Source organism: Podarcis gaigeae (assembly GCF_964106915.1).
Source record: "Podarcis gaigeae genome assembly, chromosome: 17".
Lineage (NCBI taxonomy): Eukaryota > Metazoa > Chordata > Lepidosauria > Squamata > Lacertidae > Podarcis > Podarcis gaigeae.
Genome location: NC_139694.1, coordinates 37,401,620 through 37,429,180, shown reverse-complemented (window position 1 = coordinate 37,429,180; position 27,561 = coordinate 37,401,620). Strand labels below are relative to the sequence as shown.

General features: G+C 46.2%; 3 protein-coding genes across 52 annotated transcripts in view; 2 read left to right on the top strand and 1 right to left on the bottom strand.

The window, feature by feature from the left end:
- The window catches only part of FGD1 (FYVE, RhoGEF and PH domain containing 1), a 46,891-nt gene extending 44,760 nt beyond the window's left edge, over positions 1-2,131 (top strand). The window contains exons 17-18 of the mRNA XM_083718734.1: positions 358-501; positions 1,248-2,131. Of these exons, the coding sequence (XP_083574860.1) occupies positions 358-501; positions 1,248-1,499 (396 nt within the window). The 3' untranslated portion in view covers positions 1,500-2,131. The remainder of the gene's footprint in view (positions 1-357; positions 502-1,247) is intronic.
- Positions 2,132-5,238: 3,107 nt separating this feature from the next.
- On the bottom strand, positions 5,239-19,417 carry TSR2 (TSR2 ribosome maturation factor). Its single transcript, XM_083719750.1, has 5 exons — positions 18,818-19,417; positions 12,786-12,876; positions 11,936-12,027; positions 7,001-7,174; positions 5,239-6,130 (listed from the first exon to the last, which is right to left on the bottom strand). Exons 1-5 carry the CDS (start codon positions 19,211-19,213, stop codon positions 6,017-6,019), a joined length of 867 nt encoding a protein of 288 aa, XP_083575876.1. The 5' UTR covers positions 19,214-19,417; the 3' UTR covers positions 5,239-6,016.
- Positions 19,418-22,593: 3,176 nt separating this feature from the next.
- Positions 22,594-27,561, top strand: part of WNK3 (WNK lysine deficient protein kinase 3) — an 83,819-nt gene continuing 78,851 nt past the window's right edge. For 47 of the 50 annotated variants that reach the window (XM_083718077.1, XM_083718064.1, XM_083718101.1 and 44 more), the window contains exon 1: positions 26,169-26,377. The gene's annotated coding sequence lies outside the window, so the exon portion shown is untranslated. Of the gene's footprint in view, positions 22,765-26,168; positions 26,378-26,541; positions 26,662-27,561 lie in introns of those variants that run through there. The other 3 variants (XM_083718098.1, XM_083718087.1, XM_083718076.1) reach the window with 3 other exon arrangements.

Sequence of the window (27,561 nt, the reverse complement as noted above, 5' to 3'; positions counted from 1 at the left end):
TGCAGAGCTACTCAAAGTGTGCCTTTTGCCTGCATCACTTTTTTTAAAAAAAATCTGTATTTTAAAAATAATTTCCACAGACTCAGTGATCAACACACAAGAGCAGTTGGGAGATGCCGTAAAGCCACTTAGAGGTTGTTGTTTTTTTACAGTCAAGCGGTGTATAATTTTTATGAATTAAGTGAATAAATGGTAGTGCAATTCCTGCCTCGGGGTGGGGGCTGGACTGGATGTTCTCAGAGATCCCATTTCCAGCTCTCGGAATTGCAAAGTGGTGCTCTGTGCTGATGGGCTGTCAGCTCTTGGGGGTTAGGACTGTGTGGGTCTCACAAGGACACTTTTCTGGCCCCCCTGCAGAAACAGGCTTCCGTGGTGGCAGAGAACAGTGTGATCTGCAGCTTCTTGCACTACATGGAAAAAGGAGGGAAGGCCTGGCACAAAGGCTGGTTTGTCATCCCCGAAAACGAGCCCCTGGTGCTGTACATCTATGGAGCCCCACAGGTAGGTATGGCAACGGCACTTGGTTCTACTGCATGCTGCTTCTTGCCCAATATATTACTCTGGAGGGAAAGGAGAGGGTGAGGCACCAAATAACCTTTGAAGCAGGGGTGGAGAACCTGCGTGGCAGATCAAGATAATCAGGTGACAGCAAAAACTGCAAAATAATAATAATAAAATTAGCAGGGGCAATTAGTGTTAAATAGTGGGAAAGATGGACAAAGGACACAGCTCTGTTAGATTCACAGCTCTTTATTACAGCAGTTAGAACTGCTCCTGGAGTCTTGACACATTGCAGCCTAGCTAGCTGCTTTATATAATACTAAGAAACTTGTAACAGTAACAACTTCCAACTAACTAACCAATCAGTGAGCGACAGTTCTCAATCCTTCATTTGCATACTGGTGGCCCTGAGTGAGAACTGCAGTCTCCAGAATGTATTTTGTGTAGTTAAGTTTTTACCTCTATCTTCAGCACATTTTATTTTGTTGCTATGACTAGTGGCCGATGCAAATAAAGATTCTTCTGATTCTGCATGGCCCTCCAGAGGTTGCAGGACTCCAGCTCCCATCAGCCCCAGACAGCATGGCCCAGTGGTCAGCAAAGATGGGAGCTGCAGAACATCCCTTGCCTGACTTCAAAGCATGCTTTAGCCTGGTGTTGGGAAGGCAGAACGCTGCGCTAGGCAGGCAGTCGACAGCCTGGCCATGTTTGTGGGCTTCTGACCTCTCTCCCTGCCTGTCCTGCAGGATGTCAAGGCCCAGCGCTCGATGCCTCTGATCGGTTTCGAAGTGAGCCTGCCTGAACCCGGCGAGCGGGTGGACCGACGCCACGCCTTCCGGATCAGCCAGAGCCACCTGTGCTGGTATTTCAGCCCCGAGACTGAAGAGCTGCGGCAGCGGTGGATGGAGGTGCTGAGCAGGGCGGGCCGCGGAGAAGAAGGCAGAGGGCCGCCCTCCATCCAAGAGGCAGATGAGGATACGGAGGCGGAGAGAACCTAGAGGCGGAGGGCTGGGCAGCTGGGAATTGCGGATTCTGCCCACTTGGGGAACTTGCTCACCATTCTCTGACCAGTATACTTGAACGTTCCTTTCTCCCTCTCTCTCTGGCACTTTCTTCCCCTCCTTGCGGTCCACATCAACGCAGCCACCCTGCCCCTGCCGCATTCCCAGCCGCAGAGGCGATGCACGTCACACGTCCTGACATTTGCTCCAGGCCAGTTCCTGCTCCTAGCTGCAGCACGTAGTAATCGGAGCACCTCCACTTTCTTCCTTTCGTCCCATCCTCTATGCAGGGAAGAAATGGATGCGAACGGGTGGATGTCTTCCTTCCAACACGTGCTTCCCCCTTTCTTGGACCAAGATCCGTTCTTTCAGTCCCCACTGCTTACTTACCGAACTTAGCACTTACCGAACATACGTCCTCTGCAGTGGTTTGGGGGAATTGGGGCAGGGTAGGGAGAGAGTTGAGACAATTCTTTCAGTGGAACGCAAACAGGGGCGTGGGAATTTTCCTCTCTTGAGCATTTATGTTCCTTGCTTGTTACCCTCCTCTCTGTATTTGTGTGAGACTAGGTGGCGTTTTGTCTTGTGATGTTTCCTCACACAATACTGACAATTTTTGGACCTGGAAAGGCTGATTTGAGGCTGCCTTAGCAGATGGATTATGATGATTTGAAGTCTCTCTCTCTCTCACACCCCACACCCCCTTGAACAAAACAAGCTTTGAACAAGCAAGCTGGGACATGAGAGCTAGTTAGAAGAAGAAGGAACCAGGGTCCTTGTCCTTGCTATAGCATGCAGGGTCCCCTCTTACTGATAAGGTGCCCCCCCGCCCCAGCAATTGGACCTTGCTGCCTGCCACCTGCCACCACCCAATCATCCTGCCTCTGCCAAGGGGTCCAAAGGCACGGCCCACACCAGAGCTCTCCTGTGCAAGCCCTGCCAAAGTGGGTGCAGCTGCACGAGGCTGTAGGTGACATCTTTGCAACAATTGCTCTTCCAGTTTGTGCTTGAAATTTTACATATTGCAAATATGCTCCAAGGTGCTTTCAACAACGTGAAAGAATGCAATAAAATCATGTAGAAGTCAAGATAAATCCAAAAGTAAAAAGGGGGGGTGTGTGTGACAGAAATAAGCTGCCGAAAAGTGATCATGTAAAAGATACCTGGAAAAATGTAATCTACAGTTGATTTTTCTAAGTGAGAAGCAAAACCTTATGGCTAAATGTATGCCTAAAACAGGTTAAAGTTATAAAATTTCCTTTTAAGCTATGAAAGAAAAATATTTCCCCTTTTTCTGGGGGAAAACAAATTTGGGAGAAACTGGATACAGTATGTGATATATCCCCCCCCCCCAAGACTCATAGAATTATAAAGTTGGAAGGGACCCCAAGGGTCATCTAGTCCAACCGCCTAAAATGCAGGAATCTCAAATAATGCATCCATGACAGGTGGCCATCCAACCTCTGCTAAAAACCTCCAGTGAAGTCCATTCCACTGTCAAAACAACTCTTACAACCAGAAAGATTTTACTGATGCTTAGTCGGAATCTACTTCCTTGTAACTTGAAGCCATTAGTTTGGGTCCAACCCTCCAGAGCAGGAGAAAACAAGCTTGCTCCATCTTCCATGGGACAGACCTTTAGATATTTGAACATGCCTATCATACCTCCTCTCAGCCTCCTCTTTTCCAGGCTAAACACCCAGCTCCCTCAACTGTTCTTCATAAGGCTTGGTTGTCCTTCTCTGCACACCTTCCAGCTTGTCAATACCCTTATTAAATTGTGGTGCCCAGAACAACACAGGATTTCAAGTGTAGTCTGACCAAGTCATAATGGAGCAGAACTATTACTTCCCTTGATCAGAACGCTATACTTCTGTTGATGCTGCCTAGAATAGCATGTGCTTTTTTTTGCTGGTGCATCACGTTTGGCTGGTGGTCTAGTACGACCCCTAATTTTAATACGTATTGCTGGCAAGCCGGGTGTCCCCCCATCTTAGTGCTGTTCAGCTGGTTATTCCTGCCTAAGGGAATAGAACCTTGAATGTGTTGCTACTGAAAATCCTTTTGTTAGCTTGGGCCCAGTTCTCCAATCTGTTATGGTCACCTTGAATGCAGATTTTGGCTTCAGCATCAGTCGGGTGTCAACTGCAAATTTGACAAGCAGCCCCTCAATTCCTTCATCCAAATCATTTCTAAAGATGTTGAGGAACAACAGAACCCTGCAGCACCATACTTGCCATTTTTTTCCAGGGTGATGAGGAACTATTAGCAAGCACACTTTGGGTTCCGTCAGTCAACCAGCTACAAACCCAGCTAACCAGTTACCTCATCCAGCCCACATCTTACAAGCTTCTCCGCAAGAATATATTTGCCAAGCCTAAAATTGTTTTACTTTTTCAACAACATGATGTGCCTAATTTACAACTTCTTTTAGCATATAAGATTGTACTGTTTGGCATCTTAATGGAACTTAAGAGCAGTCCTGTGGATTTTTTAAACCCACGCCGATGAGTAGAGCCTACTCCCAGGTAATTGGAGCTTCAAAAGTATAAATGCCATGCAGTGTAGAATCCTATGCCTACTGAGAACTAAGCACCACTGAGTTTGGTTTGGATAGGTTTGCAACCTTGGTTTTGTACAAACAAAAAACCCAGGCCACTGGATGCAGGATTTTTCCCTAGTATTTGCAAACCTAGTATTCTATGAATTTACCATTTTTCTGGCCTTCACATTTTTAGGATAGGTGGGCACCAGAATGGGACTCCATAAGCTGAATCTGAACACAGACAAGACGTTACCCAAGAGCCTGGATGGCTACCAGTTAATTTTGCACAAAGTTGTGGGGTTTTTTGTGGTGCCTGCCTGATATTGTCAGCAAAAATGCCAGCCAGGATCCTACCCCACCCACCTCCCAATTCAGGATGGGTTTATCCTTTCTGGGTGAAATCTATTAAGGTAGAAAAACCAGTTGCAAACAACCAGTTTACAATGTTTAAGCCCCAATTTTATGCACACCCAAGTTGCATTCATTTTAGTATTAATGTTAAGAACTGCCTTGCTCAATCAAAACAAGGTGTGTCTGCCAATACATTATTCTGTCTCTTGAGTTCCTCGCCAGCAGGGTATGACAGCAATAGCCATTCTCCTGTTCTTTGCACCTGCCGTTCTGAGTGATACATGGAAGTGCCATTTACCTACCCTAGTTAATATAAAGCCAGTGATAAAACATAAAAAAATAAGATGAGGCCACAGCCACCTCTGAGCAGGCAAGCCCCATGCCATATAAAATAGGGTGCTTGTGCAGCAGATGCTCCTAGCGGATTTTGCCGAGAAAGGGGGTCATTACAATGGGGAGAAAAACCTCTCTCGCACAACCTTTTCTCAAATGCAGTTGCTTCCCTTCTGCAATGCACTTAAACATGAGTTGGTGTTCCTCCATTCTGTTCCAATTCTTTATTGGACAGTCACAGAAGCTTCCTACGATCCCTCCAACATTTCTCTCCCCCTCCCCTTGCTTCTACTATTTCAACTTATATGTGAGCAGGTTGGGGGGGGGGGTCCTAAAAAACAACACCCAACTTGGTTGCCCTGTTTTATGAGAGGCTCCTGGTGGGGGCTGTTGGTGCCTGTCCCAATTCTTTGTCATCCTCTTCCCACCCCCATCCCCATTGTGGTGTAGAGCTAGTGCATGTAACTTTTATATTAAAAAAGTCAGTATTAAGGGATATACAAAATCTTACCAAAATAATATTTTATTGTTGCTCATGTACAGTGGCTGGGCCACTACAGAGGATAGGGAAGGGGGCTTCTATTGAGAGAAGCGCCCTGTCCCACAACCAAGGATTTGTGTATTGTCCATGTTACTTTCTAGTTTCATTATTGTATTTGGTTTTCCATTGTTGTCTTTTTTTTTTAAATACAGAATTTTGTTTTTCTGTTATGCTTATCTGTCTGTTTCAATAATGTCTAGAACGCAATCTTTCCCTTTGGGATGGGCTTGGGGGAAAAGATATGGGCCTGATTTAGTCTTCTGGGAGTTGAAGAGGAGGTAATGGAGATGTTGAAATCAGTGTCTTGCCATGGAAGAAGATATTTCCTTGCAAAAGAACCCACGCTGCTGCTAAAACAGCCGTTTTTAAGCACAAGGAGGTGGCAGAGGTGGAAGATGGCCTCCCGTGCATTGAAAAGAAAATCACTTCAAGGATCCTCAGCCCTTTGGGCCCTGAACCTGTATCCCCTTCAGCGCAAGAGAGTCTCTACCAAGTGAGGAGCAGAGGGACCAAGCAGCTGTGTCTGCACAATATACTTAGGCCTGTGCAGAAGCCTGGTCACACGCAGAGACCAAAAACATCTCTGTCATCCAAGTTGCTCCTTTTGATGCTTTAAAAATAAATATTAGTCTCTTGCAGCTGGGGGTGAGGGGAATCACACAATCCCATTTCCCCAGCCATGTCCCTGCCGCACCAGCTCAACCAGAACTCCTGCAGTCGTGGTGCAGGCCTGCCCCTTGTTCTTCATTTCTTTTTCTTCCTCACCAAGGTCCAGCCATCTTCAGAATCTGCACCGGAGGAAGGTGGTGGGCTGGGCTGGGCTCCGTTCATGCTGGGAGCAGCACTGCAGTCCATAGCCTGGGCAGGGGAGAAAATGAGACAATGTTATCAGTGACTGGATTTAATTGCTGTTTTCTGGTTCACATAATTTCTGTTTTTAACATTCTGGGCCAAAAACCCAGTTTGTAGCCTTCACTGTTTGAAAAATATAAAGGCAGTAGTTTGTAGGATTTACAAAGGAACATGCTTCACAGAAACCTGTCTCTGGGCAAGTCCAAGGAGCCATAAAGGTAAAGGTAAAGGTACCCCTGCCCGTATGGGCCAGTCTTGACAGACTCTGGGGTTGTGCGCCCATCTCACTCAAGAGGCCAGGGGCCAGCGCTGTCCGGAGACACTTCCGGGTCACGTGGCCAGCGTGACATCGCTGCTCTGGCGAGCCAGAGCCGCACACGGAAACGCCGTTTACCTTCCCGCTGGTAAGCGGTCCCTATTTATCTACTTGCACCCGGAGGTGCTTTCGAACTGCTAGGTTGGCAGGCGCTGGGACCGAGCAGCGGGAGCGCACCCCGCCGCAGGGATTCGAACCGCCGACCTTTCGATCGGCAAGTCCTAGGCGCTGAGGCTTTAACCCACAGCGCCACCTGCGTCCCTAGTTCTCACCAACTAATTGCAGTCTAAATCTGCTGAATTAAATAGCCAGTTCCTTAACCTCATCATCTGACAAGTTTAGACTGGAGCAAATGGCTTGGTTATGCACCAGAACAGTTATTCCTCTTTCCTTCATGACATTCAGCCATGTTTTCCTCCTCTTCCCTCCATCCTTGTGTCAAGCCTACTGAGTTATGAAGAAACTTGAAATCTGAATAAAGCCAGCAGATCAGAGGTTATGCAAAACAAGTGACAGGCTGGCTGGCTGTTTTCATTTTCTGTGCAGTTTATTTGTCATACCTCTTCCTCAGTCCCCTGTTCCTCCTCACTGCTGCTTTCCTCTGCTGGCTTTGATTTTGCAGCTGCCACCTTTGCCTCTTGCTTCTTCTGAGCCAGCCGGACAATGGCTTCGTGCACTGCGCCTCCCTCTCCCTGCTGGCACTGACCGAAGAACAGGCGCAATTGCTGGCTTACCTACAGTGCGGGAAGAGGGTCAAGTCTCTTTCAGCGAGCAGAGCAAGAACTTCTACAGGGCTAACCGCTGCAGCAATGCCCTCCTCCAGAGCTGGCACTAGAACAGCATCTTCCACCAGACCACACACACAGCTCCTAGAGCAGAGAACGGAAGCCAAAGGTTCCTGTTCTCAACATATCTGCATGTTTACTGCTGAAGTTGGCAGCCATCTCATTATACTTCTGTTCATACTAATAAAAATAGCCGCAAGATACAGGAAAAAGAATGCCATTTATATGGGGGAGAGTTCTTTCCGTCTGCATGCACACTTGAAGAGGGCTGAGCCAGGGTCAGAAGTGGCTCTGGGGCCAAAATGCTACAGTGTGCCAGTCACAAGGCCTTGACATGCACCCGTCCTAATGAAAAAAGAGACATTGCCTTAAAAGCCCCTCCTCCTCCCGACTTTTCTTGCTGGGAGAAGTGTCTGCCAATTTTTTTCCAGCTTAGGAAGCTAGGCCTCCCACCAAGCCAAGCAACAGGGTGGGTTGAGATTGCTTTATGAGTAATTTACACATCTCTCTCTCTCCTTTGGTAACACATCCATTTTTCTAAAGGAGGGTGCCATAGAGGAATTGGTCCAAAATGGGTGCCTGACCTTCAGACAGAGAGCATTCTAGGAAGCAGTGTCTGAACTGCAGCGTCTTGATATAAGCATCCCTCCAGTGCCATGGCCTGGAAATCTGGCAAGAGGCCAGTCTTGGTTTTCCAGAAGGCAGATCTGTTGAAATAGCTTTTAAGGCAATGGCAGTTTAGTAGCTATTCAGAACTAGAGGAACAATCTGAAATTCAGTCTCTTAAGTTCCACATTTGTCTTTGTAATTAAGGCGTGGTAGTTTAGGCCCATCAACATTAGATATGTGATGAAATATCAACAATGATGGATGTTATGTTTTTATGCCACCCTTCCTCCAAGAAATTCAGAGTAACATACGAGGTTTCTCCCTCCTTCTACAGTGGTGCCTCGCAAGATGAAATTAATTCGTTCCGCAAGTTTTTTCTTCTTGCGAGTTTTTCGTCTTGCGAAGCACGGTTTCCCATAAGAATGGGAAGGTCTGTCCCCCGACCTCTTCTGAAGGCTGGGGGGGGTCTGTCCCCCGACCTCTTCTGAAGGCTGGGGGGGGGCAAGGGCTTTTCTTCCCACCGCCAGCCTTCAGAAGGCTGTTCTGAAGGCTGGCGGTGGGAAGAAAAGCCCTTCTCCCCACCTCCCGCCCCGCAAGCTCCGGGGACAGGAGGGCTTTGCTGCCGACCGCCAACATTTTAAAAGCGATTTTAAAATGCTGGCGGGCGGCAGCGAAGCCTCCGCTGTCCCGGGCGATCTTAAAATGCTGGCGGGCGGCAGCGAAGCCTTCGGTGCCGTCCCCCAGCATTTTAAAAGCCCCCGGGACAGCGGAGACTTCTCCGCTGTCCTGGGCGATCTTAAAATGCTGGCGGGCGGCTTCGCTTTTAAAATGCTGGGGGTCGGCAGCGAAGCCTTCGCTGCCGCCCGCCAGCATTTTAAGATCGCCTCGGGACAGCGGAGAAGTCTCCACTGTCCCGGGAAGGTAGGCGGGGGGGGGGGAGCAAAGACTTTCGCCCACCGCAAGAAGAAAGCCCATAGGGAAATCTCTGGGGACCTCTTTTAAATGCTGGCGGTGGGGAGCAAAGCCTTTCACCCCCTCTGGCCTTCAGAAGAGGTCCAGGAAGGCCGGCGGTGGGCGAAAGTCTTTGCTCCTGACGGCCAGCATTTTAAAAGCGGTCCTGGAAAGCGCAGCGCAATTCCCTGCTATCCCGGACCGCTTTTAAAATGCTGGCGGTGGGGAGCAAAGACTTTCGCCCACCGTCGGCCTTCCTGGACCTCTTCTGAAGGCCAGAGGGGGTGAAAGGCTTTGCTCCCCACCGCCAGCATTTAAAAGAGGTCCCCGGAGATTTCCCTATGGGCTTTCTTCTTGCGAAGCAAGCCCATAGGGAAATTCGTCTTGCGGAATGACTCAAAAACGGAAAACTCTTTCGTCTTGTGAGTTTTTCGTTTTGCAAGGTGTTCGTCTTGCGGGGCACCATTGTAATTTTATCCTCACATTAATCTTCTGGGAATGCCTAGGCCAAGAGGCAGTGATTGACCTAAGGTCACCCTGTAGCTAAGCAAGTCTCCCTGGTTTAAGGCTCTAGTTTGCTGCTATGCTGTGCTAACTTTCAGCTGACTGGATAAACTGATCCTACTCAAAAAGCAAGAGTAATTTTGTGTGTGTGGTCGTTCTAGCTACCGGTTTTAAGCAGGGATTTCTTGCCTTGCAGAAAACTGACAAAAACCCTGCCTTTTCTCTGTTCTGCTACCCTCTGCAGTGCAAAAGGTGAGAAGCAGCATTTGGAAAAAATTGGCTCCCCAGATTTGGACGGCAACCTCATCTGACATTTTCCTTCTCCACTGTTCTGTAGCTGCAGTGCCTCAATGTACAGTGCAAGAGCGCCCCACAGTGGTAAATGGCAGTCAGATCAGGGAGGAAAGAGGCAGTTAAAATGTCTAGGTCCTGGGGCTGGATTACACAAATGAGGGAGAAATGGATACAGCTAGAGTGGAAGGTGTGACAAAGAAAGCAACCCTTTAAGGGCAGAAGAATCTATCCAAACACAAAAAAAGGAATAACTAGTTTGATGTGTTTGTGCTGCAAGGTCCAAAATTCATCTTCCTTCACTGCATCAAAGGCATCTATATGAGGGCTGAGAATTTGAGGGTTAAAAAAATAAAGTTCTACTCATATTTGCAGAAAGGCTTTGTAAAGGCGAAGTCTCAAGTGCATATTTTTTAAAATCAGCTTGCTGTGAACTAGCAGAATTCATCTCAATGGCTGCAGTTTTGAGTCTGCCTTATAATAAGCTAACATTCCTACCCCAATTTTTGGGTTTTTTATGGGTTTTCCTTCATATTGAGGGGACTGGGGGCGAATGGTTTCAGCTCAGATTGGCTAGCAATCCTGGTGCTTTATTTGTGATTTACATCCTTGGCTTGCTTTTGCTCTACAGTTGTGACACTTCATGCAATGGATTGTGTAGGTTCTTTTGCAGGACACTGACACGGTATGTCCTGCCTTGCATTTGGACTTGGTGACTTTCTGGCCTTCTTCCAGCCCTATGATTTTTGAAAGCATCCGATCATCAGCAAGAAAAAATCAAGCCGTTCATGACCTCCCATGTGCCCTGGTGACTTGCAGACCACTCTGCTAGACTATCTAAGCCAACCCCACTTGAGGTGTCAACAAATACCGAAGCATGGCAAAGTGGGCACACCTGAGACTGGCTCTGGCTAGGTACAGAATGGGGAGAAAGAGAAGAAGGGGCTGAGTCCCATTTCAGTCTAGAGCAGGGGTCTACAACCTTTAAGACAAAAAGAGCCACTTGGACCCATTTCCGAAGAAAAAAAAACTGAGAGCCGCAAAACTCGTCATTATAAAAATAACTTTTTTGTCACTTTTTTATTATTTCTTTGTTTGACCCCTCAGAATTACTCCTCCTCATAGAAATAAACGTTAAATTAACAAGTTACCTTTTTGTGTGTGTGTGTTCTTCACTCCCCTTCAAAACAGTGACCAGCGTACATGCCCCCTCACAATGTAGCGGGCGGGCCGGAAGGTGACATCGGGACGGTGTGTGACTAACGCATGCACCGCCCCCATGCGACATCACAGCCAGTACAGCACCCGCCACAGTGGGGAGTGTCGGGGCGCACAATGCGTCTCCCCCCCCTCGCTAGTATCCGCCCCGGAGCAGCGGCAAAGGTGTAAAAGAGCCACATGCGGCTCCGGAGCCGCGGGTTGCCGACCCCTGGTTTAGAGGAAAGCAATGGTTTGGGGAGCTCTGGGAGTTGCAGGAAGAATCATTTCTGACACCAAAGCTTCACAACCAGCAGACAAAGTCACTCTGCTTCAGACTGTAAAGAGGGGATTGTTCATATGACTGAATGCTCCTTTGTACCTTAGGGACGTGGGTGGCGCTGTGGGTTAAACCACAGGGCCTAGGACTTGCCAATCAGAAGGTCGACGAATCCCCGCGATGGGGTGAGCTCCCGTTGCTCGGTCCCTGCTCCTACCAACCTAGCAGTTCAAAAGCACGTCAAAGTGCAAGTAGATTAATAGGTACCACTCCGGCGGGAAGGTAAACGGTGTTTCCGTGCGCTGCTCTGGTTCGCCAGAAGTGGCTTAGTCATGCTGGCCACATGACCCGGAAGCTGTACGCCGGCTCCCTCGGCCAATAAAGCAAAATGAGCGCCGCAACCCCAGAGTCGGTCACGACTGGACCTAATGGCCAGGGGTCCCTTTACCTTTTTATCTTTAAAAAAATATTCTAGATGGACAAAACTAGATGCAAGGGAGAAAAGTTCCGAGTGTAGCTTTCTCCCCAACATGATAATTTTTTCTTTTTACACCAAGCAACATTCAGTCACATAAGCCCTTATTTGCAGTTTGAAGTGGTGCAGGCTAGTTTTTCTCACCTGCTGCTTGTGAGAAACAAGTCCTAAGAAATACCACTGCACTCTCAAAGGGAGACAGGAGATCTAAGACAAGAGATGATGCTCATTCTCAGTGGGAAAACCAGCCAGTGCAGGTTTGCAGGAAGGAAGCAAAGGTGACACAGCCTGGGAAAGACCTATACAGTCCCTTGGAGCCTAGACTAGATGCTTCCATCCCAACAGAGAGGGTGTGTGTGTGTGTGTGTGTGCAGGTGTAAGGAAGAGAGGGCTTTGCATATACCTGAGCTAAGCTTCCATCTTCTATCATAGTGTCAAATTCATTGTTCATCAACTCGGCAAGGAAATCTTCTATCTCATCCAGCTCCAAGTCAGCTACAGAGAAGAAGGTAGACAAGGAGTTTAAAAGTCTGTGTAGAAAAGAGGAAAGAATTCAGTGATTCAAGTGGCCAGGAACTCCGTAAGAGATGCCAGAAAACGGGTATGGGGACCCGTTGGCCCTCTCAGATGTTGCTGCGCTGCAGCTTCCATCATTCTTGACCACTAGCCTTGCTGGCTGGGGATGATGGAAGTTGCAAGTCCAACAACATTGGATGAGGGGTGGTGCACAGGTTCCTCCATCCCAACCATAAAGGTGGGGATTCAGGCTTACAGATAGTACCCTGCCCAAATGAACCCCAAAGCCCCCAGATGTAATCATTCAACCTAACTCTCTTGCCAGATGCTCTGCTCGCTTCTGCAAGAACCTCTCTGGCTGCTACTTCTAGGTAACTGTGAGACCAGCCTGACTTGAGCACCACAACACAAAATAAAATGAGGCACCCACCATGTTGTGCCAAACACAGGGCAGACCCAAAGTCTGTGGGTCTCCTGTCTGATGTTCTGCCTTTTAGTGGACCGGGTTAGTATTTGTCCTGTTCCTGATGTTCACAGATGAATACTTTTATTATTCTTATTTTCTGTTGTGGATTTTACATGTTTGATAAGTTGCTCTGTAATTTAATATTTCTTAAGTTGCTTTGAGATGCTTTGTTAACAGCTATGAGCACGTATAATAGTAACAATAATAGGTTTATCTTCCATGGAGTCTGCTATCTGGTTCAACAGAACATTATCTTGTTTAGGGACCTCACCATTGCTTTGAAAGTATTGCTCCACAGCCTCCACCATCCATTCAGCTTTCTCTTGGCTGTACGCCCCTCCAAAGCCATTTTCAACTGCGACCTGCATCAGAAGATGACAAAGCTACATTCATAAAAGAGAGTAGTTAGGCAGTTCTGCAGGAAGCAAACTCCAAGCTAATGAGTTGAGGTTGCTTGGAGTAAAGACACAGATATCAAGAGTGCTGGGGCTGGTTTAATACTATCTTCACACAAGGTGATATCCAATGTTGATATAGCCAGAGTAGATCCATTGAAAATCAAATGACTTACAGTAAGTAACCAAACTCCATGGATTTTAATGGGCCAACTCTACATATGACTTAGCTGATACCACCCACATGTTTTCAGTCCTGGTTTGCACTACAATAATGTAACAAAACAGTTTTGGGGGTTTTCAGCTGTGTTTCAGAAGATGAATTAGGGGAAAACCACTTCCTCCCTTTGTCACAGATGTGTTATGGCCATGATGGGCAGGGCATCTACTGGGTGGCGTCAATGACATCACCAACACCACCTCCAACAATCCTTGGAATCTTCATTTTTTCATTTAAGATGGAGAAACATAAATGTGTGTCAAAATAGTCTGCCTAAAGCACAAAGGAGGGGGCATGAGTGACAGCCCACATGTACAGTGACACAGCTTTCCATTTTCCTGTTTGTACTTTTGTACCACTTCAAACTGCAGATGAAGACCTCTGTATAATAACTAAAAATAAAGAAGTGACCCACATTGTCACCCCTGGTTATTTCAAATCTCCTGGTTCTTTTTTAAAATAAATTTTAATGGGGCTTATAAAGAAAAATATAAAGATTATTATCAAATATCATTTTTTTGTCCAAACTAAAACATTAATCTAAAAGCAAAAAAGAGAAAGAGGTAGAAAAAAGGAATAGAAAAAGATTGAGAGAAATTAAGAAGCTAAAGAACTTCTGATTCCTCATCTGACCACTACAGTGGTACCTCTAGATACCACTAGTTCCGGAGCCCCGTTCGTATCTAGAAGTAAACGTAAGTAGCGACGGCACGTCTGCGCACACTCGTGTCGCTTTTCGCCGCTTCTGTGCATGACGTCATTTTGAGCTTCTGCACATGCGCAAGCGGTGAAACCCGGAAGTTACGCGCTCCGTTACTTCTGGGTTGCCGAGGAGCGCAACTCGAACGTGCTCAACTCGAAGCGTACTCAACCTGAGGTATGACTGTATATACAAACATTCATTCACTCCACTTTTAACACCTAATAAAGCCACTTTCTAGTAATCATAACCTTCAAATGTCATCATTTCTTTTTCTTTTTAATGCAAAGCCTATGAGAGGTTTCCAATCTTCAGTAAATATTAACAATGACTTTTCTCTGATTAAACATGTGGGTTTTGTCATCTCAGCTAAGTCCATTAATTTTGGCAAAATCTTTTGGTTCTTCAAAATCATGCAACATTGAGAACATCAGGCCTAAGGCCTCCCTAGTCCAGGATCCAGTTTCCTACAGTGCCCAACCAGAAGCCCACAGGCAGGAGAGGACAATAGCACTTTCCCACTGCTGCTTCCTGACAGCTGGGGTTCAGAGAGGCATGCTGCCTGATTCTAGAGACAGCAGGCAGCCATGACGGCTAGTAGTCATTGACAGCCTTACCCTCCATGAATAAGTCTATTCCCTTTCAAAGCCGTCTAAGTTGGTAGCCATCACTACACCTTGGGGAAGCAAATTCTACAGGTTAACTGCACTGCTTGAATATTTTGCTGCCTTTTGTCTGGCATGTTTATTCAGATGTCAGTCGCAGAGTGCTTATTCGTAGGTGAGTGTTCTTTGGATTATAGCCAGAGTTTCCACTGTATTATTTTTTCCAGGATGTTTATCAGGTGCACATAGTTGTGTAACGAGTTCCTATTCCTATAGCAGAGCATGCTAACCAACTGTAACTATTAATTGGCTCAACACCAGTTGCGCATGTAGGTACCATATTGAACCCCTTTGGCACAGAGTTCTAAGTTCTGAAAATTATACTTACTGTATTCAGGAGGTATCTTTGTATGCCATATTAAAACTTTTACAGATCTGTGGCTTCTATATAGGAAAAAGGAGTACTTTTCTAGTTGTATTTTTGAAGTTGATAATTCAGTTTTTGTGATAGCTACTCGGCTCCTAAGAAATTGATTCGTTTTAATTTCTTCCATTCTTTTTCTGGACACATGCAGAACAGGGACCATGCTTAGAAACAGTGATGGGAGGTGGAAAATTTTCCAGTTCAAAATTTTTCTATGGATGTCTTTCAGTTTCACAAGGTTTCATAAAGTTCATAAGTAATAATGAATGAATGCCAGCTGCAAATATTGTACTGGGCAAGCTTGGCAGTTTCAAAGTTTTTAGCTTTGTTTATTAAATACAATTAAAATAAATATGTTAAATTAGATCACAATCTAGGCATCATAGAATTCTCCAGTGCCAACTTACAAACATTTTGCAGTTTTCCAGAAACCCACATCATGGCTTAGAAATACATCTAGCGGGAGCTGATATAATAAAGTTAAAAAGTAATGCTTAAAATGATGTCATGGTTGCAGAGAAAAGTTACCACCATTTGTACGTGTACATAAATAGCAGCAGAGAAGACACATTTACAGCCTCACCCAGTGCATTTTTACCCCTAAATCCTGGCCTCTATTTTGCCAGAACGAAAGTGGCAACCCTACACACCAGCAACCAAAGTGCACAGTAAAGTATGAAGTCCGCTTCCATCTACCTCACACTTTGCTTTAAAAGCACATTTCCTTTTTCTACTATTATCTGAGCTCATGTGAAACAACATGAGGCAGTGATGGTCAACAATTTGGATGGATTTAAAGGACGATAATAATAATAATAATAATAATAATAATAATAATAATAATAATTGTATTTATACCCCACGCTCCCCACCCAGAGCCGGGCTCAGGGCAGCTAACACCAAATATAAATTACAATAAAACGTAATAGGGGGGAAAACAAACAAACAAACAATTAAAATATGGCTTAAAATACAGCTTAAAATGCAGCCTCATTTTAGTAATAACTCATAAATCAAGACCATCAAGGGAGGAAACATCAAATATTCACCCGAGCCAGCTATCCATGCTGTTCTATCCATGCTGTTCCTACATGGGCCAGCAAAAAAGCCAAGGGAAATTTTATATACCAAATCCTATATAAGGGGTCAAAGTGAGTCCAAGCCAAAGGCCAGGCAGAACAGCTCTGTCTTGCAGGCCCTGGGACAGCGGAGAAGTCTCTGCTGTCCCGGGAAGGCAGGCGGGGGGGGGGAAGCAAAGACTTTCGCCCCCCGCCGGCCTTCAGAAGAGGTCGGGGGACAGACTGTCCCCGGACCTGGTCTGAAGGCGGTTTCCATAGGAACGCATTGATTGATTTTCGCAAGACGAAAAACTCGCAAGACGAAAAGACTTGCGGAACGAATTAATTTCGTCTTGCGAGGCACCACTGTACTCCACCAGGTGCCAGTGCAGCTGGTAAAGCACTGGATGAATGTGATCCCACGGCAAGGACCCTGTAAGGAGCCTTGCCGCGGCATTCTGCACCCGCTGGAGTTTCTGGGTGAGCCCCGCATAGAGCAAGTTACAGTAATCAAGCCTGGAGGTGGCCATTGCATGGATCACTGTGGCCAGATCAGGGCGAGAAAGGGAAGGGACCAACTGCTTAATATGGCGAAGATGGGAAAATGCCACCTTTGCTGTGGCTGCAACCTGCGCCTCCATAGAAAGGGAGGTGTCAAAGGTTGCACCCAAACTCTTGATAGAATCCGTGTAGCAGAGAGCTATTGATGGCTATGAGCCAAGACAGCTTTGTTCTGCCTCCCCTGAAGGAGGCGATATGCCTCTGAATGCCACGTGCTGGAAGTGTAGGAGGGGAGAGAAGTCAGATTAGCCTCAACCAGAGCCAGGGCCTTTTCAACACTGGCCTGGTGGAACGCTCTGCCTCATGAGACCAGGGCCCTGCAGGATCTGATTTCTTTCCTCAGGGCCTGTAAGACAGAGTTGTTCCACCTGGCCTTTGGCTTGGAATCAATTTGACTCTTTTTTGATTCTCTTTCTTTTTCCTTTCTCCTTCTGTGTTGGAATTCCTATTTGGGGACTTCCCTGGCTTTTTTCTGGCCCATGTAGGACCAGTCTGGATAGTAAGCCTTGGTGAAGACTTAACGTTTTCATCCCCCCAAAAAAGTTTTTGATTTGAGTTTCCACTGAAATGAGGCTGCAGTCTGGTGTAGTGGTTAAGAGCGGTGGACTCGTAATCTGGGGAACCGGGTTCGCATCTCCGCTCCTCCACACGCAGCTGCTGGGTGACCTTGGGCCAGTCACACTTCTCTGAAGTCTCTCAGCCCCACTCACCTCACAGAGTGTTTGTTGTGTGAGAGGAAGGGAAAGGAGATTGTGAGCCACTTTGAGACTCCTTACGGTAGTGATAAAGCGGGGTATCAAATGCGCTGGATTATGGAGAAAGCTAGAGAGTTCCAGAAAGACATCTACTTCTGCTTCATTGACTATGCAAAAGCCTTTGACTGTGTCGACCACGGCAAACTATGGCAAGTTCTTAAAGAAATGGGAGTGCCAGATCACCTCATCTGTCTCCTGAGAAATCTCTATGTGGGACAAGAAGCTACAGTTAGAACTGGATATAGAACAACTGATTGGTTCAAAATTGGGAAAGGAGTACGACAAGGCTGTATTTTGTCTCCCTGCTTATTTAACTTATATGCAGAATTCATCATGCGAAAGGCTGGGCTGGATGAATCCCTAGCCGGAATTAAGATTGCCGGAAGAAATATCAACAACCTCAGATATGCAGATGACACAACCTTGATGGCAGAAAGTGAGGAGGAATTAAAGAACCTTTTAATGAGGGTGAAAGAGGAGAGCGCAAAATATGGTCTGAAGCTCAACATCAAAAAAACGAAAATCATGGCCACTGGTCCCATCACCTCCTGGCAAATAGAAGGGGAAGAAATGGAGGTAGTGAGAGATTTTACTTTCTTGGGCTCAATGATCACTGCAGATGGTGACAGCAGCCACGAAATTAAAAGACCCTTGCTTCTTGGGAGAAGGGCAATGACAGGCCTAGACAGCATCTTGAGAAGTAGAGACATCACCTTGCCAACAAAGGTTCGTATAGTTAAAGCTATGGTTTTCCCAGTAGTGATGTATGGAAGTGAGAGCTGGACCATAAAGAAGGCTGATCGCCGAAGAATTGATGCTTTTGAATTATGGTGCTGGAGGAGACTCTTGAGAGTCCCATGGACTGCAAGAAGATCAAACCTCTCCATTCTTAAGGAAATCAGCCCCGAGGGCTCACTGGAAGGACAGATCCTGAAGCTGAGGCTCCAGTACTTTGGCCACCTCACGAGAAGAGAAGACTCCCTGGAAAAGACCCTGATGTTGGGAAAGATGGAGGGCACAAGGAGAAGGGGACGGCAGAGGACGAGATGGTTGGATAGTGTTTTCGAGGTTACCAGCATGAGTTTGACCAAACTGCGGGAGGCAGTGGAGGACAGAGATGCCTGGCGTTCTCTGGTCCATGGGGTCACGAAGAGTCGGACACGACTAAACGACTAAACAACAACAACAACAACATCAAATCCAAACTCTTCTTCTTTTAATGTTGTATTTTAATTTTTTTTAAGTTGTATTTCAATCAATTGTTTTTATATCGGGTGTTAGCCGCCCTGAGCCCGGTCTTGGCTGGGTATAAATAAAAATTTATTATTATTATTATTATTATTATTATTGCTTTGCTCATGTCCTGCTTGCATGAGAGCAGGATGCTGGAGGAGATGCGCCACCCGCCTGGCCCAGGGGGGCTCTTCTTATGTCCTTAAGCCAACTCCGCATTCTTTGAACCTGCGGCTACAGGAAGGAAATGCACTTTGCACATGCTCGCCCTCCACGCGGCCTCTTTTGCTGCCTGCCTGCCTCCGCCCCCCGCTCCTCTCCCCGCTCCCTGCCTGTGGCGAATGCACCCTACCTGCAGAGCAGGCCAGCTGCCCAGGACAGCCTCGACCCCTTGTCGGAAGAGGCCACGTGCCTCCGCCCGCGGAGTCGCCATCACCAAGCGGCAGGCAGTCACGAGGCCGAGCGCCGAGCTATCGATGAGCAGAGGAAATGGCAGGCGGGCAGGCGGAAGGAGCCGAGCGCGGAGCCCGCGAGCGCCCCTCTCCTTTGTCAACAAAGGAAGAATCCGACAGCAGAGCCGCTTCGAGCCCAGCCGGCGGCGCGTCCAACCCAAAGCAGTGCAATATTCCTGGACGCCATCTAAACACAAGGCGATATGTTGCTGGTCTTCCTCCGATGCTTGTTGCCAAATGCCGCTGGACGGCGTTGGAAACTCGGGGCTTCCGAGTAACCACGCTTGTGGGAACATTAACTTGGCAGACAGCCGCCATCCATGCAGCTACGATTCAGGCATCATCATGGAAAGCTAGGCAATCTCAGCTGGAATCGCAGAAAGTCGCTGACTTTCTGAAGACTTCAGTAGCTGCCTGGCAGGATGCCACAGATCGGAACCCAGCCATGATCCTGCAGTTTTCCCCCTTCTGCTCTCACCACAGCGGCACAAGGAGCAACACCGCTCCCCTCCACCAACTGCCCGCTCCCACTGGCAGCATTTTAAGGGGGGGACACCTGTTGAATGAGTTAACCACTGTGGTAGCCCGCCCCCATATTCAATGCCCTAGCCATTTCATTTCATATATCAATGGTCCTACCCACCCTATTGATTTATAAAATCTAAAATTTTATAACTATAGATTTCGTAACTCTATAGGATGATTTTTTTTAATCGATTTTGTAGCTCTATAAACTGGCTCGGGTATTTCATTTGGGGTAAACTCAGATGGCTGGCAGCCACCCAATTGCATCGCAGAAAACTCGGTTCTGCCCCCTGCCAACAAAAAGCCTGCCCCCGAAGAAGAAGAAGAAGAAGAAGAAGAAGATGATTTATATCCCGCCCTCCCCAGCCAAAGCCGGGCTCAGAGCAGCTAACAACAATAAAAGTAACACAGCTTTCTAAAATCAATTCATTCTAAAATCAATTCAAAATCAAATTAATGGCAACCATTGGGTTAGAGTTCTATGAGGATTACCAAAGGAAGGGGTCAGACTGTGCCTTGGCCAAAGGCCTGGTGGAACAGTTCTGTCTTACAGGCCCTGCGGAAAGATGTCTGCACCTGCTGGAGTTTCTGGGTCAGTCTCAAGGGCGGCCCCACGTAGAGTGAGTTACAATAATCAAGTCTGGAGGTGACTGTCACGTGGATCACAGTGGCTAGGTCAGGGCCACAGTAAAATAAATCATGCAGCGCCCATGCCCAGGGGGCCAATGAGTGGTGGTGTGGTCATCAGACCATGGCTCTTCTGAGACCTTGGTCAGTGCCTGACTTAGCTGGCAGACCTGAAAAACATCTCACAAACACTAATGTATCTTCTCTCCATGAATGGCAGGAAGCCATTTAGCTGGGGAAAACCTTTCCTGCCAAGGGCAAGCGGATATGAGATCTTTCTCAGGTCAAACCTGAGGACCAATTAAAGCCAAGAATGCTTCCAGATGACCTGTTTATTCTGATTTGTTTTCTGAGAGAGAAGGCAATGTTGGCTATTTATTGAGAATTCATTCAGACTTGTTTGTGGGGAGGTTAGATAATGTTGCATCAAGCAAATTTTATCCCACACTTTCAAGTGCATTTCCCTATCACTATCCTTATCACAAAAAGTCCAGTCTTTTGGGGAAGAGGATTTATTGTGCAATAACTCCCAATCAAGTATAACGATACAATCTGAATTTGCCTGCAAGTGATTGAAAATCACACAAAAATAGTGCCAGTCTGGGAGCACCTTAAGAGAACTGCAGGAAGCAAGGGGAAGAATGTGGACTGATAACATCATGCATGATGGCAAAATAAAACCAGTCACAGGTATTTGAGTGCCTCCTTCCTTCTGTTCACAAAGTTCTAGATCCTGGAATTTCTGATCTTGACACTATCCTCAGTCTTTATTTCAATTATTACTTCCCAGTGCAGATTCTCCTTACATTCCAGCCAAAAAACATACCTCAGGACCCAATGTGAGATCATGAGAGTAGAAGATCTGCCCTGCAATGGTGCAAAATCCTGGGTAGGGGATCTTTATTGATTTTTTTTACAGCCAGACACTAATTCCTGATTCTCTGAACACATCTCACATCTTTGCTGAATTCCATCAGGAAAATTATGGATCAGGTGCCTCGTGGCACAAAACCCACAAGAGCACAAATCGGCATTGTCCTCTAGTGACTTGCAACACAAACTGATACATATCTACTCAGAAGTAAGCTCCACTGTATTCAATGGGTTTTTCTCCCAGGGAATGGGTATATAGGAGTGTAGGAATATAATCTATATCTGTAGTTTCTTTCCAGAAAGATGGAACATTTCAAAAAGTTGATAACATTTGTTTTCTGCTGCTTTGTTTGGAAAAAAGGGGGCAGCAGAAGATAGCATGCCGTGGATTTAAAAAAAAATCTTTTAAAAACCTGTTCCAGTAGAACAATTGTTATAGAAAAAAATAGGGGTATTGGCTTTTGCTGCCCAGTTCCCCAAGGGACTGAGTCCTCTACGTCCATGATGAATGGATGGAGGCAAGATCCATAGAAAGAAAGGCAGATCTTTGTTGCAACAGTTCCCTCCTCTCCTTGCAAGGAGGTAGGAGAGACCCAGAACAATGATGCGAAAGCCCCTATAAAGACAGCGCAAGACCACACTCCAAAATATCATACATACATCACATAAGGAGGCAGTCTCCAGTAAAAAATCGAGAGTGTTGCTTCTCTCCTGCCGGGATACCTGATGATGCCTTACTTGGTTGCATTTTCTGGGTAGTCTGGCCATTCCTTTTAGATGGTAAATGCTTTAAGTTCCTGAATCGCTTATGCATATTGATAGTTTGCTCAGCCTGATACTTGCCATACTGTATTTGCAAGGAGCCCCTGCAGTCCAAAGATAATTGGAAAGCTTTTCCCATTTCCTTCCTCCTTGCAGAGAAATATTCGAGGTCAATTTGGGAGTCAAAATGTGCTTCAGGATTGCTCTCCTGTACTATTTCAGTCACCTAGTTGATATACTTATGTTTTTGTTAGAGATAGGTAGCCGTGTTGGTCTGCCATAGTCAAAACAAAACAAAAAATTCCTTCCAGTAGCACCTTAAAGACCAACTAAGTTAGTTCTTGGTATGAGCTTTCGTGTGCATGCACACTTCAGATACGAAGAAGTGTGCATGCACACGAAAGCTCATACCAAGAACTAACTTAGTTGGTCTTTAAGGTGCTACTGGAAGGAAAAAAAATTATGTTTTTGTGTTTGCCGTGTACATTTGTGAACATTTATTCTACATTTGAGAGCTTAGAATTCTTACAACTCAATGCATGGCCTTCACGCCTTCTCTTGTCAACACTGAGGTAACTCCCGTTAAAATGCGCGGCAACGCAACGACCCCCCCCATCTCTTCCCATTACTGGAGGCAAAGCAAAATGGCCGACGTGGAATCTCACCCGCCGCTACTCTCCCTCCACATTCCCCGCTCGCCCGCCCGCTTTCTTCCCACAAGAAGAAACTACAATTCCCAAGAAACCCCGCGCGCAAATAGTCCGATGCCAAGGCTGGCGGGGGGGGGGAGAGCTGCTGCTGGCAGACGCAGTCAAGTCAATGGGGATTATCCTCTCTCTCTCTCTCTCTCTCTCTCTCTCTCTCTCTCTCCCTCCCCCCCCCCCTGGCGCGCGCTGCCTCTCCGCCCTCCTTCCCCGCCTCATCTTAGCGGGCGATGGTGAGGAAACGGAGGTTTCAGCAGCTGGGGGTCTTTTCTAGGGGTAGTTTCAGTGGCTGTGGAGAAGTAGTTGCCCAAGAGTGAGGGGGGGCGCTTTACCCGCCCCCCCCCCCAAGAAGAAAGGTCAGTGAACTAAAATGGAGGTTCGGTCGGAGAAGGTCTTGGGGAGCGGCGTGGTCCCGACCCCCCGAGGCGGTCCGCTCCTCAGTGCAAAAGTCCCGCGAATCACCTTTCCGAAAGCTCACATACGTGCCCTGCTCTCTTGCAAGGGGCTCAAGGCAGCCTCCGGGTCGCCAGCCGCTTTCCTCGCCACAATAACCCGGTGAGGGAGGACAGGCTGAGAGAGGGGGGCTGGCCTGAGGCCGCCCAGAAGGGATTGAAGGCGGTGTCTTGGCGGGCATCGCCTAGGCTGGGTCTCAAACGGGATGGGGATATGGTTGTGGGCATCGACCAAGCCGGAGTTTCTGAGCCCTGCAGCGTTTTGGTTTTGCCTCTGGTCCTCCTTCCTTTTGGTTGTCACTTTCCGCTGTAGATTTCCCTCACACATGTCCTAAATTCGGGAGGCAATATGCTTACAGTATTTGGCTAGGGGAGCTGATCTGAAAGAAGCAGAAATTGGATAACAATAAAGATGTGATAATATGGAGTAAGAAGGGGGACATTAGCTTTGAGTACTTGTGCATGAAAGAACTGAAAGGGCCACTCTTTTTAATTCTGGGAATAACTAAAGCATGCCATTCCTTCACCCTGGCAGCAACACATTACAGGAATGCATTCTCTAGTTCATATTTTGAGGACATGAGGTTCCCAACTACTCTTTTATTGGTCATCCACAGTGTGCTAGTTGCTGATACAGTTTATATCTCTGTCCAAGGTTTTCCAGCACACTTTCTGCTTGCAGGAAAGCAGGTAGCTTTTGGGATATTGGTCTCCTGTTTCTTACGGGCTTTCAATTAAAAACAACAACACATTTTTGAGTGGATGGTCAAACAAAGCAGTGCTATAAAAATGGCCCCTGTAATCGGAGGCATATTCTTTGTGGGACTGAGATTGTGTGTGTGTTTATCCCTGGAGATGCAAGGGATTGAACCACTGCTTTCAAAGTGGACGCTCCACCATTGAGCTATGGCCCTCCACGAGTGGTTTTCTTACACAGCAATGCTGACCTCAATATTTATGGGATATATCTTCCAGCACACCAAGGGTTGTACATCGACCAGTCACTGAAGACTGATAAGGATTATGATTGGATCAACTGACAATACTTATAAATTCTGTATAGGATAGTAGTCCTGTGCCTTCACTAGGTCAGTGGTAGAACATCTGCTTTGCATACAGAAGGTTTCAAGTTCAATCTCTGGCATCTCCAGATAGGGGTGAGAGAGACTCCTGCCTGAAACCTTTGGGAGCTGCTGCTAGTCAGTGAGGCAATACTGAGATAGGTGAACCAATGGTCTGACTCAGTATATGGAGGCATCTTATGTTCCTAACAGAAAAGGGAATTTCAGCATATGCAGGTTTTTCTACTATACTGTGATAGGAGGAAGTGCACTGTTTGGAATACTTCTTTTTACGAGGTTTAGGAGCCCTGTTTTTTATTGAAGCAGGTAGTACTAAGGGTGTTCTTTTTGTGAATGCATTTCAGTAAGAACCAAAAGCAATTGTCTCAGCAGAATAGTTGAAATGGAGTGGGTCTATTAAAAAACCATGAAAGCCAGCTTTTGGTGATTAGGCTCTAGTATTCCTGCTGTTCCATTAGTTTGGTGGTTTTCAATGTTCCTGTATTTGAGAAACCCCTTTCCCATTTATTTATTTTGCTGGTGAGCCCTTGAGTGTTGCAGTGGATTTTGGAAAGTGGGGTACAGATTTCTCCTTAGGCTTGTTTCGTTCATGGAACAGAAAGGGGTGCTAGACTGCAGGTGGGGTTGCCATTTTTTATGCTCCTGCATGTAAAAATGTTCCCTGCAAGAAGAACACCAGCATGTTGGGAAGAAAAGGACTACTATCTACCACAACATTTTTGTCTTCTGCTTTAGCTTTTAACTGTGGAGCATTCAAAACTTTGTTGCCCAATCTCCAGTCTGAAGTGGTACAATCCATTCTGCTACATCTGAACTCATACCCCCTCAGTCACAGACTATTGAGTGGTATTCAGCTAAGTTTTACTTAGAATAGAACCACTGAAATGAATGAACATGATTAAGACGTGTCCATTAATTTCAATAGGTCTACTATGAGTGAAATGTAATTGACTATTACTCCTGTACTTTGTAAATGGGACGCGGGTGGCACTGTGGGTTAAACCACAGAGCCTAGGGCTTGCCGATCAGAAGGTCGGCGGTTTGAATCCCCACGATGGGGTGAGCTCCCGTTGTTCGGTCCCTGCTCCTGCCAACCTAGCAGTTCGAAAGCACGTCAAAGTGCAAGTAGATAAATAGGTATCGCTCCGGTAAAAAGGTAAACGGCATTTCTGTGCGCTGCTCTGGTTTGCCAGAAGCGGCTTAGTCATGTACGCCAACTCCCTCAGCCAATAAAGTGAGATGAGCGCCGCAACCCCAGAGTCGTCCACAACTGGACCTAATGATCAGGGGTCCCCTTATCTTTACCTTTACTGTACTTTGTGTTCTGATGATACACACGTGTTCTGCAGCAGGCACCACCTCTTTTAAAATGGTATTTGCCATGTTTGTTTTTATAATTTGTGTTTGTTTTTTAAATTTACTTGTATTTAAACCATTTAAAATCCTGATTAATCAGTATGTCATTTTTAATTAACAAAAGTTTTAAAATTGATTGAAGCTCTAGAATAAATGTGGAAGTATGTGTGATCTTTTCAGTTTTGTTTCTGGTGTTGGAAGATGAGAGAGAATTTTCAATGAAGTATATGTTAGAAAGACAATGGTTGTGGAAATTGGTGTAATTTTCATGTTTTTATTTTCGCATTGAACTGTGAGTTTGGTAGTGTATGAGCATCAAATGTGATTTACTTCTGATTAAAATGTGCAAATTTGTGGTTGTTATGTATGTTATAGTTGCATTTGTAAATTTGTGGTTGCTGTTCTGTTCCTGCACAAGAGCTGCTGAGAACGTGAGGCAGCCTGTGTGTGCGCACGCACGTTTTGCTGAGCTTGGCATAGTCATGCTAGCACATCTTTAAACCGACTAAATTAAATGACATGTGTCTGCAGAAGAAGTGAGCTAATACTATCACCATGTCTTATTTCTGCCTACTTAATGCTCTCCCAGAGAGTGGAAATCTCCACTGCTGAAGATGGGAAAGAACATATTCGTTTGACATCCGGGTGTTCTGCCTTTATACACCATCCATCTCTGTGTATCTTTCTCCCCCTCTCTTTTATAGGGCAGATGGTTTACCCCATGTAGTTTGCTTCATTGAGACTTTGTTGGCATGTCAAGCTGTACGAGGGCTGCCTCTGCTTCCATCTCCTCCTCCTCCTCCTCCTGCTCTCTGTGTATATATGGAGGGGTTTCCTCCGAATAGTACAGCCCAGACAGAAGGTAGAAGGGAGAGGATTGCTCTTCACCTGCTTATCAGACGAGGTTCACCATTACCCGGAAGTTATTCCTTGTAAGGAGGTGGGGGTCTTTTCCCCCCTTGATGCAGTAAGCATCCCCCACCTCCTTTTCACTGCTTCCATGGGGTTTGTTCGAGAGGAGTCCACAGAGATGGAGAGATGCCTCCCCGCGGGCGCTAGCCCAAACCTTATACACTTGGGTAAGGAGGGGGTGGTCTAGGGATGGTTTTTGTTCCCTGAATGATGGGTGGGTAGTAAGAAGAGAGATCGCAAAAAGAGGAGGGGGTCTGGGCGGCTTTTGTGCATGTGACTACAGTATGTCTGGATGAATCGCCGTGCTGAGCACTGTTGGGAGTATTGGTGGTTGGAGTAGAAAATGGATCCGGCCGGGGATTTATGTTATTATCTAAAGTACCAATACTTAGAAATTAAATTATTCGAAATCAACACGACTTAGTTCCTAGAAAATATGTGCAGCCTTGAGGTATCAATTAGTCGTCCCCCCCCAGGCTGGGGGTGATTTAATCTGTGAGTGATATTTGGTGTTCAAAAGACAGGTGTGTGGGGGGTCACGATGGATGGAATTTCTTTGTTGGGTGAGTCATGTGCTCAAAAATGATGAGGCAGGGAGGAACGATAGAGCTGGAATTTTATACTGATATTTTATTTAGCATGTGGAGGAAAGAGGCAGAGTACGTGTGTATAGAATTCCAATGGACTAGATAGGGGAAGAGAAGAAAGCCTCTTCTTAAATTATTTGTGGCTTTTACTCTCATTGTTCCACAATGTCCTATTAACCACATGCCTAAAACCCCCCTCTATTTTCCCTTTTGTATGTGCTTTCTATTATTGTTTGTTTGCATCTACCCTCCTGTGTTGTGGTATCAACCTCATTCTGCGGGATTTTTTTTAAAGACCTTTTGTGTGTGGCTGTGTAGTTCCTCCACCCCTAGGAATTTTGCAGACTGAATTCATCAGTGGGGTTTTTTTCCTCATAGAGGGGAGAGTGTATATGTAGATTGTGTTTGTTTTAAAATAACTGTGGCTACAATACTAAACACACTTCCTGGGGGAATATCCTCCACAGGACATCCTGGGACTTTCTTCTGAGTAAACATGCATAGGATTGTGCTGTTTGAGTAATTTAGCTTTGTTGGTGAAATATTTCAATTGGGATGGGTGGGGGGTTTGATCAGCACTTCCATCTGGGGCATTTCTTCTTGTCTGATCACCCAAGTTAAATATATAGTTCCTTTGCTTTCCTTAGATGGGTTTTTATTAATTGTTCTTCAGAACCATTGCAGCTGTTTGTCTGTTTTGTACCTTATATCATGTTATTTTTTGATACTTTAATATCCAGGTGCCTTTAGGTTGCATTTGAAAT

Excerpts from the sequence above, each read along its gene's own strand:
- TSR2 (XM_083719750.1), bottom strand. The coding sequence starts at position 19,213 with ATGTTCCCACAAGCGTGGTTACTCGGAAGCCCCGAGTTTCCAACGCCG. Across the intron at positions 7,175-11,935 it reads AAGATGGAAGCTTAGCTCAG|GTAAGCCAGCAATTGCGCCT; the intron begins GTATATGCAAAG and ends CCCGCACTGTAG. Across the intron at positions 6,131-7,000 it reads AACAGGGGACTGAGGAAGAG|GCTATGGACTGCAGTGCTGC; the intron begins GTATGACAAATA and ends TCCCCTGCCCAG.